Below are 10,664 nucleotides of genomic sequence, written 5' to 3'. Positions count from 1 at the left end.
AAGAAAGTGAAATCTCTCACTGCCTCCATTTCTTCCCCTTCTATTTGCCAGGAGGTGATGGGACCAGCGGCCATGATCTTAGTTTTTTTGATGTTGAGCTTCAGACCATATTTTGCGCTCTCCTCTTTCACCCTCATTAAAAGGTTCTTTAATTCCTCCTCACTTTCTGCCATCAAGGTTGTGTCATCAGCATATCTGAGGTTGTTGATGTTTCTGCTGGCTATCTTAATTCCGGCTTGGGATTCATCCAGTCCAGCCTTTCGCATGATGAATTCTGCATATAAGTTAAATAAGCAGGGAGACAATATACAGCCTTGTCGTACTCCTTTCCCAATTTCGAACCAATCAGTTGTTCCATATCCAGTTCTAACTGTAGCTTCTTGTCCCACATAGAGATTTCTTAGGAGTCAAATGAGGTGATCCGGCACTCCCATTTCTTTAAGAACTTGCCATAGTTTGCTGTGGTCGACACAGTCAAATGCTTTTGCGTAGTCAATGAAGCAGAAGTAGATGTTTTTGTGGAACTCTCTAGCTTTCTCCATAATCCAGCGCATGTTTTCAATTTGGTCTCTGGTTCCTCTGCCCCTTCGAAATCCAGCTTGCACTTCTGGGAGTTCTCAGTCCACATACTGCTTAAGCCTGCCTTGTAGAATTTTAAGCATAACCTTGCTAGCGTGTGAAATGAGCGCAATTGTGTGGTAGCTGGAGCATTCTTTGGCACTGCCCTTCTTTGGGATTGGGATGTAGACTGATTTTCTCCAATCCTGAGTCTCAGTGTTAGAATTTATCTAATGTTAGAGTGTTAAAACTGGTGGTCAGACGCTGGATTTAAGAAATTGTTAAAATACAGGCCATACCACTTTCCTGTGTTCGGGGCCGGCGCGTCCATTTAGGCGAACTAGGCAATTGCCTAGGGCGCCAAAATGGAGGAGGCGCTGGCCAGGCTTGGGCGGGACGGGCGAGCAGCAGCTTCTCTGCTACAGCAGAGAAACTGCTGCTTGCCTCTCCACCACCCCCACCTCCCGCTAAAGCAGGCTTTGGCGGGGGGGGGCAGGGGGTGCCAGAAGGTGGTTCGCCTAGGGCGCAAGAAGCCCTAGCACCGGTCCTGCCTGTGTTCAGGAAATTGCCTGAGGGAATGAGCAATTCACAAAGCAAATACTTTGCAGATGGGTATGAGCCCCTCTTTCATCTGGGAAAGAGTTTGCAGAGAGAGCAGGGTTGAGTTTTAGGATTGCAGTTGGCTGGGAAGAAAGTTGGAAACAGAGAAGGCGAGCCATGGCTGGTGTCATTTGAATCCAAAGCTGTGGAGGCTATGGGATAAACAGGACTCTCTTAGGGTGTGAATGCTATTAGCCCCTCCATGGCAGGCTCAGGTTGTATATAGCTGTAAATAAAACATATATCATAAAGACACCCCAGTCTCAGCTGTGCCTCATTTCCAAAAGGAAATAGGAACCCTGAAACCCCTAGACTCACACCACTTGGATATTGGGATAGCAGGAGGCAATAATAATAATAAAGCTAAATTGTAGATGGTGCTGGGGATGCTTGATGCAAATTTATTTCCCTGTCTCTATATGGGACTGGCCAAATCTTGAAAGAGATTTGAAGTTTGACTAGAACAAACAACTCCTCTGGCTCTCCAGCTAAAAAAACAACAACAGGAGGTAGCATGCGCTGTGAAATGCCCAAGAACCGCAGCTGCCAGTCAGAGTAGGCAATACTGGGCTAGTAGTGGTCTGATTCAGTAAAAGGGAACTTTGTATGTTTATCCACGCAGGTTGCTTTTCATTCGGTCTAGGTGGATATTCTAGCGCTTCCAGGCACAGAAATAATACAATCAGCGTATTAGGCAAGTGATTCCTATTCCGCCCTGCTGTGATGGGGGCGCTTTCCTCTAGATCCGGCTCAGCGGCAATACCCCGAAGGAGTTAAAACTACACCGGAGGAGGGCGCCCCCCCCCGCTCGGGAGACGGCCATTCTTTAATTATTTATCTGACTGTGATTTTTTTTGCAGATGCCAGCTGCAGCCGCGGCTTCCAACATTCCCCGCCCTCCCTCCTCCTAACAGGGCAGCCTATTGGAAGGGAAGCCGATTCAGCCGCCCAGCTCCCTGGAGCCCGTGCTGTAGCCAATGGGGCCGAGCGTGAGGCGGAGCCATGCCGGCCAGTAGCTTCGGTGGAAGAGGGGCCGTACAAAGCCTGGTTTTGAAAGGGGCGGGTTGCCTCTCTCCTGCAAAGAGGAGCGTGTGAGGGAGCGAGCGCCGGGCCGGGCCGGGTGAGGCAGCCGCCGCTGCTGCTGCAGCTTCGCTGAGGAGAGCCGGTCCTGTTATCTGCTAGGAGAGGCCGAGGCGGTGACTCTTCACGGGAGGTGCCGTTTCTATTTGCAATGAGCTGGGGGCCACTCTTCTGGCTGGCTGCAAGGGGCACAGAAGGCTGCCCCCTCCCTAGCCCTTCACACCGCACGCCGATAAATTGAGACCCAGTAGAAGCAACAGCAGCAGCAGGAGCAGGAGGAGGAGGAGGAAGAGGAGGCTGGTGGAATGTGCATAAGCAGTACGGAGTCTGCCTCGGCGGGTCTTTTTCCATCCCCTCCCCTCGTTGTTGAAAAATTTATGTGGTGCTGTGGGTCCCGTCCCCCCCCCCCCGCTTTGTTTTTGTATTTTGCATCACTGCTTCAGCGGGAGAGCGAGCCGTGCTGCTTGTTGCTGGCCCCTGCAGTGGAGACAGCGCATCCTCGCACGGAGGCAGCAGTTGCAACGTCGGCTTTTTGGCGGAGGACTCCCTCCATGGATCTGTTCGCTGGAGAGATGATCTAGACGCAGGAATCTCTCCTCTTCAGATCTCCCACCTGCGCCTCCTCTTCCCCTCCCCCACCTCTTCCCCGCTGCCCTTGATTTGAATCACTCCGTAGATCTTGTTTGTTTTTATACATTTTTTTCTCCTCCCATGTGCCATCCCAAGGGCAAGCAGCACTGCCGTCCCAGCAGCCTCAGCAATCCCACCCATTTGGTTCATTCGAGCAGGAAAAAGGATGATGCCTCCGGCACTCCAGTCTCCGATTTGAGTCGAGAGCTTCCAATAAATACATTTAACTCGAGGCTTCGGGGGCTGCTGCTGCTGCTGCTGTATGCCATCCCTTCCCCATTGCAGCAATGTCGTGTTCGCCTTGAGAAGGAAGAGCTTGGGAAGAGGGGCGTCTGGGAGGCTTGCTTGTTTGTGGTTCTCCAAGCCAATTTGTAGGGCCACCATCCTTAAATAGGAGGGATCAAACAATGACCCATCCGGCTTTCCAACGCCTCCAGCGCTGCTGCTGTGGCTGCCCTCTGCACCACCTCTCTAGATGACCAACAAATAAGCAGTTGCCCGCGGGGCAAAATTAAGAATGACGGTACTGAGTTGTTTGGCTCCGCTTCCAGGAGAGCGTTATCAGCGACTGAAATATGCAGCCTCTTTAGGACCTTTCTGACCGCATGTCCTTTTTGCGGCGGCAGGATCGCCGTGACCTCACACTGAGAGGAATTATCGTGGTGGCTTTTTTCCTGATGATGCATTTCGCCTGGAAGGTGGTCTTTGCTTAAGGTGCTGGAGAAAACAAAAACCCAGCTGCCTCCATCACATTTGCTTTTCTATGCATGGAAGTCTTGTTTCAACAAATGGCCAAAGCACTGGGGACTTGTGAAAATGACAGAGTGGGAATCCTCACCAGAGGGGCAGCCTTCCATAGGTAGGGGAACTTGCCTCCCAGCTCTCAGTGGATCTCTTTAAATTCTGGTTGAATTTTTTTTTCCTATTCCCAGCAGCCTCTGGAGGGAAGGGGAATTGAGCTGGCTGGCAAACCAGTCACCTTAAGGGTTTGAATTCCTTTATCACTGAGAACTTTGTTTTATTTGGACTTGGCCAGGACTAACGTGTGTGTGTGCGCACACACACTTGTCTTTCCTCCACTGCACCTTCCACCATAGGGTGAGAGAAACCGCTCAGAAGCATTGCTATGAGTGGGATTCCTTGTGATTTTATTTCTTTCCCTCCTACTCCTTTATAACTTGCCCCACAATCCCTCCCCCTTCTCTTCTGCCTTGGCAGGGCATGTCCCGCTCCAACAGTGTGAGCCCTCCGGGGTTTGCAGCTCCTGCTGTGCCCAGGGGTGGAGGTGCGGAACAGCATCGTTCTGCCTGGGGAGAGGCTGACTCCAGAGCCAATGGCTATTCCTATCCTCTTTCTACCAGGGCCTCAGTAAAAAAATCTTCCCGTATGGAAAGCAGGTGGAGAAGTGATGAAGACTACGGGTCACCGAGCAGCAGGAACCACGGGGTGAGTGGCTGCAGGATGATGAGCTTCAGGTCCAAGTCTGCCTGGCAGGATCATGGGGTTGACAAGAGCCAGCACTCTCGCAGTGCAGGAGATCCATCACTTGCCATGAGTCCTAGGCGCTATGGTGTGGAGCAGGGTGAGGTGCATCCACGCTGTGTGGAACTGGGGCTAGAGGAGAAGCGGATTAAAGCCAAGATCGATGAGTTGGAGGAGGAGGAAGAACTGGATGGCGAAGGGCGGTCTGAGATGGTCTTCTCCATGGGCAGCTGCTGTGGTAGCTTGCTGCAGATCTTCAGGTCGAAAAAGTTTCAGTCGGAGAAACTGGAGCACCTCTACCAGCGCTACTTTTTCCGTCTTAATCAGAGCAGCCTGACCATGCTGATGGCAGTGTTGGTTTTAGTATGCCTGGTCATGCTGCTCTTCCACACCGTTCACGGCTACTATCAGGTGCCCTATGTGGTGGTGCTGTCCTTGGCCATCCTGCTTATGGTGGCTCTGGGTGCCATCTGCAATCGTAATGATTTCCACCAGGACCACATGTGGCTCATGTGCTACTCTGTCATTCTGGTGGTGTTGGCTGTGCAAGTGGTTGGCTGCTTGCTGATGCAGCCCCGAAGTGCCTCGGAGGGCATCTGGTGGACTATCTTTTTCATCTACAGCATCTACACCTTGCTGCCAGTCAGGATGAGGGCCGCGGTCATCAGTGGTGTGGTGCTGTCTGCCATCCATCTGGCCATTTCTCTCAAAGTCAATGCAGAAGACAAATTCTTATTGAAACAGGTAAGGCTGGGTTTTTGGATGCTTTCACGGCTTCTGGTTGCTAGTACAGATTTGGACTTAGTTCAGTTTGGGAAATACGGTAGTTGTTTCCCCAGGAATTATGCAGCTACTAGCTATTATTGTGGGGACTTGATTTATTGATTGCCCCGAAGTGTGAAGCAGTTATTAATGATGACAATCCCTGTAATCACCTGAGTTTCATTCCCAGTGTTTTTCATGGCTTCACACTGAATAATATTGTTTGCCTTGAAAATACAAATGTTAAAAATATATTTACTGTTATGTGCCTGAAATTCAGGACTGATTTCACCAGAAATCACAGAGAAGTAGAAATAAGGATTTCCTAACTTGCTGCAAAATTTAGCTTCTTATTGCTGAAGATAGATTACAATAGTCTAGCTACTTATCTGCTTTGTAGCAATTAAAGCGGCATGGGAAGGTACCCTTACTATTTACTATGGGTCAAAAAAGTTGCATTGCAATGCACCATTGTCAGAAATGACATTTTTTGGATAATGCATTTTTGCATTGAACCTGAAATTCCTGCCTCTGCAATGGTTGGGAAAGAAAGAAAAACTTCTGTTTAAATATGCTACATGCCAAAGCTTCAGAATTATTTTCAGCAACCAAGTACACCAGGGTTGTCTTTCTGTTTAGTAAAAATAGCAGTTTCTGTGTGGAAGTGCATGTGCACATGTGGGTTGCTTGTAGCTTTAAGAATACTATTTTCACTTTAAAAGTTGTGTGCTGTTGTGATGGGTAGGCATTCACTTCATAAAGTTAGGAAGCAGGTGTTAAGATTACCCTGTTGCAGTATTGACTCTACACACACAACTACAAAAGGACATGAGAGTTAATATTTAAAATGCTGTACTCAATAATACATTGGTTGGATGCATTGTCCTGAGGCAGTAACATTTGAAATCTGCATACCAGGACCTGCATACATATTCACTGCCTTGGGTGCAAAAAAATTCAAAGTATCCTGTGAGAAATATACTGTGAAATTTCTCCTTAAACATGACTTGATTATGTTATATTTTGCTGAATACTGCTTTATTTGCGGAGTATTTATTCACCTATGATTTATTAGCATTCAATCACAATTGTATAGATAAAGTAACTGGTTTACAAATATTTTGGTAAGAACCACCCATGGGGGACGGGGTGTGTGTGGAATCTCTGGGTAGAAAATTGGAAGACCCTTGTGCTACATAGTTGAGGATCCCAACAAAGACATGTACTGTGTGTTTATATATCGATTACTTTAGGAATTGCTGGCTTAAGCAATTTGGGATTGTTTTATTTTGCCTCCATCACCTAAAGAGAACATGTAAAATCTTCCCATACCTATCATTCATTGACATTGAACAGGCACATCCAGATTTCTTACAAGATCATAGCTAAAAGCAGTAGCTGCAAGCCATCAGATCTTTGGTTCAAATCTCACCTCAGTTATGAACTCATTATGAAACTTTAAACAAGCTGCTAATCTCACAGCTGTGGCCCTCACCCATCAGCAATTTAAGAATTATAATACTTGACTACCTCAGAGGATTGTTGTAAAGTTCCTGGATAACTGGCACTCTTTTATTTACTTCCTCATTTAGTACAAACATAGTTTGTACTAACATATAAAGTGGTAAACTACGGTGACCTTCTGAACCAGAGTAAGAAACCATCGTTTGATGGATGTAATGACAAACTGTTCTGAATAGGAGGAAAATAAGTTTATCCAAATGCATAGTGAAGGAAAGGAGGGGCTCAGGGAGCTCGCTGGGCAGCACAGGGGTGGGGCTGTAGGTAGACATGGCGTTTGGTGGGTGTCTCAGGCACTGCAGGGGGGGGGGGGCGAAGCCACTGCCTGTCCCTCAAAACGTCAGCTACGGAAGTTTTGGTGATTTATTCCAAAAAAGCCCAATAATGGTGGTGGCTTCCCAGCGGGGGTTGCTATGCCATTGCATAAAGAGAAAGGACAAGGGACTATATAAGCCACGGGTAGGCAAACTAAGGCCCTGGGGCCGGATGCGGCCCAGTCGCCTTCTAAATCTGGCCCGCGGGCGGTCCGGGAATCAGCATGTTTTTACATAAGTAGAATGTGCTCTTTTATTTAAAATGCATCTCTGGGTTATTTGTGGGGCATAGGAATTCATTCACCCTCCCCCCCAAAAAAATTATAGTCTGGCCCCCCACAAGGTCTGAGGAACAGTGGACCGGCCCTCTGCTAAAAAAGTTTGCTGACCCCTGATGTAAGCTAAGACTCACTTTTTTAATGACATACTACATTTTGATGTTACCTGTGAACCTGCCCAATGTATAAGAAGTATGTGAAATGCTTGAAACTTGCTGTGTAAAAATAAGTGTTGCTAGCCAGCAATAACCTGCAATTTATAACTATGAAAATGTGAGCCATCTGTGCTATAATTTAGTGAACTTTTTATTAGTCAGGTTCATGCTATGGAACATGTCTTCAAATCTAAGTTGATTTTTTTCCCACACACACAAAAACGGTTTGTAACGATATCTGTTGTGCGTTAAGGCTGTAGGCAAGAGCTTATATTTAGAGCCATCTGATACTAAAAAATCCATATCGGCAACTGCCTCACAACTGTTAGCAGGCGTTTTTGTTACCTAGGCTGTAGCTTGTTGCCATGGAAATCTAATTTTTCTTTGACACTGCCCCACTGATGCATACATTTCCTTTCATTTTCTTTCTGGTTTGTGGATTTTAAAAAACATGGAGATGGATAAAAGCCAAGTAAATCAAATTATTTTCATGCCTTTCAGCTGCTGCTATTTTTGGTCTTCGTTTCATTCTTTCCTAATGAAATCCTTATTGATAAGTTGCTTGTTGAGGGGTTATATTGCTATTGATCAGTAGTGAAACTAATGGCTGATGCTGCAATCCTTTTTACACAGTAAGGCCCGTTGAAATCAATGGGAAGACATGCATAGGATTGCACTGTGAGTGGCTAATAGCTGTGGCTTTATTTCAATCAATGGTTATATCTAGAACAGGTGTGTGTGTGTGTGTGTGCCCCTTCTTTTAAGATACTCTGATTACACAACATTTACAAAGACCTCTAAAGTTAGAAACATTTGCATCAAGCTTTTTATTTTCACTCTTTCTTTATTATCTAAATCTACCATGTCCCCAAGAATCTAGAGTGTCATTGTAATAACATAAATATAAGGAGGGAAACACTGCATGTTTTTACTTCAGGAAGAATCTCCCAAGTTCACTTCAAAGTTCACTTTAGGTGAAAGCTCAGTGGCAGCACTAAACATTTCATCTTTTTCTACCTTCTCATTGTTTGCTGCTCCACAGAATTTTATTGGAATACAATGGGTGGTAATCAACCCCATTTACATTAATGGTCCTAAGTTAGTCACGGCCATTAATTTCCATGGGTCTATTCTTGAATATGACTGGATTGTATTCCATGTTAATGTGTATGAGGCAGATTCAAAGCTTAACAGGCTCTTGTATTGTTAGTTTTTTTATGCCAAGATTATTTTTGGTGCAGCGCTGAAGTATCTAGGCATGCATCTTGAAGGATGGTGCCAATATATAGTTCACTGAAAACTAAAATGCACCACACACATCGCTCTGTTCCAGGGTAAATGCAAAATATGAAGGCACTACTTGCTTGCACATAGGTTTCTGTGGTATGGCTATATGCTTTTTTTGTGCGGTATAGGAATTGACATTAACCTAATATTAGCCGTTGGTGACCTAGAATAAGGTGTAGTTAGAGAGTCATAGCAACTGTACTTTTGCTGCTTCCCCACCCCTTGGGTTTTTATTCTAGCCCTTTCCCCCCCAGCAGAGTCCTGATAACATAGTTTTCAAACAGCTGCACCATCATGTGTCTTTGTTTTATAATTATTCTCTGATCCAAGCTAGGCTCCCAGCTGTTTAGACCTTTTAACAGCAGCTGTGTCACAACAATACTCTATTTTAACGCTCTCTGACCTTGAAGTCTGAGAACAAGCTACATGTGGTAACTCTTCACCCTACAGGCTTGCATTAATTAAACATATTTGATCCAATAGTATGCTGAGTAGCTTTACTATGGGTGTGATAATAGCCTGCTTGTCCCTGCGTGAATGGATGGAAGCATGTATGAGAGTTCACATGTGCCACATGCAATCTGTAAGTGGTACATCACTCACACATACATTTCCCTCCAAGAAAGCTTGTCTCTGTTTTGGGGGAGAGTGAAGCTGCCTGTTCTTTCCAGTGAAACATCAACTGACATTGCAGACAAGCATCTCATCAAGTTGCTGCTTGTTGAATAAGATCTAATTGGATTGTAGTGTTGCAGAATAACCATGGTTCATGGACACTTCATACTGCCTGTCTATTTTTGCTGATTAGGAGCCAAAAATCTGGTTTCTGTCTCACTTGAATTGTCTTTTTATGCTGTAGGCCAGAGGTCGCCAACCTTTTTGGGCTAGAGGGCACAGGTGGACTTTTGAGAGAGTGCAATGGGTGCCAGTTCTAAAATGGCTGCTGTGGGGTCATGGCATAATACAAAATGACTGCCACACCTAAAAGAGCATAAAAAGACAGAAAGTATGCTGTGAGCATCTGTTGCCCCATCTATGTGTTGGGACGGTGGGGGGAGATCTATATTGCCACTGTTACACCTGCTCACAGAGAAAAACTCTTCGTACCTCTCCCCTGTTCAGAATGGATGGTAAGCTCAATCTTGGCACCCAATAAAATGTGGCATTTTTAAGGGGGCATATTCAATGCAGAAGAAGCTGAGGTAGTGCAAACAGGAACTGAGCAGGAAAAGCATTTGTGGCTTTTTGAACCAATATTTAATTAGGACTTTTGTGAGTGTCTTAAGTACTGATGAGCACACTGGTGCCCTTGGGCACCGTATTGGCAATCAGCATGCCAGAATTGAAGTTCCTGTCTTTAAAATATGTGTGTCGGGGGAACAGTCTGTGGTGCTATGTTACAGAAATAGAAGTGTCATGGTGTGCCTTATTTTAGAAATGTTGAACTGAACTTAATTTAGTGTCTACTATTAACTGTGGCAAGAAAAGCTCTAGAGTTGGCATTCAGCAGACCATCTGAATATTGTCAGTTAATCACCTATTTGTCTCTGGTTAACTACAGCCTGTCTTTTTAATTGGATCGTGGTTTTATCAGATAGGAATGAGGGCTTCCTTCTATCTGGTGGTCTACACATATTCTTCATTGTGATCTCTTGCTCAGTAGTAAAACCCACAACCGCATTTAATAGCTGATCTTTGTCTTCTAATTTTTTGTATAGTTTAAAACAAAAATCGTAGTTGTGCAACCTGGGCTTTCTTCCCCCAGAACAGTGTCTTTGCTGCGTCTCTCTGCTATCCCCAGCAATGTCTCTGTGTCTATGTATGTAAAGTGTTTATCTGTCCCCTATCTGCGGAATGTGTGCCTGCATGAGTGTGTGCACGTTTTTGTCATGTGATCCGTGGAGGAATAGCCAGCCCTTAATGGAGCCCTGAGAGAGGTTAGCCACCTCTGCTTCAAGGCATATTAATTTCATTATTTCACAACTGTTGATTAACCT

At 45.6% G+C, this 10,664-nt stretch overlaps 1 protein-coding gene across 2 annotated transcripts in view; it reads left to right on the top strand.

Annotated features, from left to right (window-relative positions):
• Window positions 1-2,638: 2,638 nt before the first annotated feature.
• Window positions 2,639-10,664, top strand: part of ADCY5 (adenylate cyclase 5) — a 171,545-nt gene continuing 163,519 nt past the window's right edge. Inside the window, exons 1-2 of one of the 2 annotated variants that reach the window (XM_033162718.1) lie at window positions 2,639-3,727; window positions 4,230-5,094. In XM_033162718.1, the coding sequence (XP_033018609.1) occupies window positions 3,636-3,727; window positions 4,230-5,094 (957 nt within the window). In that variant the 5' untranslated portion in view covers window positions 2,639-3,635. Of the gene's footprint in view, window positions 3,728-3,993; window positions 5,095-10,664 lie in introns of those variants that run through there. The other variant, XM_033162711.1, reaches the window with a different exon arrangement.

This window comes from Lacerta agilis, chromosome 1 (assembly GCF_009819535.1).
Source record: "Lacerta agilis isolate rLacAgi1 chromosome 1, rLacAgi1.pri, whole genome shotgun sequence".
Taxonomy (NCBI): Eukaryota; Metazoa; Chordata; class Lepidosauria; order Squamata; family Lacertidae; genus Lacerta; species Lacerta agilis.
Note: the sequence above shows the minus strand (reverse complement) of the source record. Positions and strands in the feature narration are given on the sequence as shown.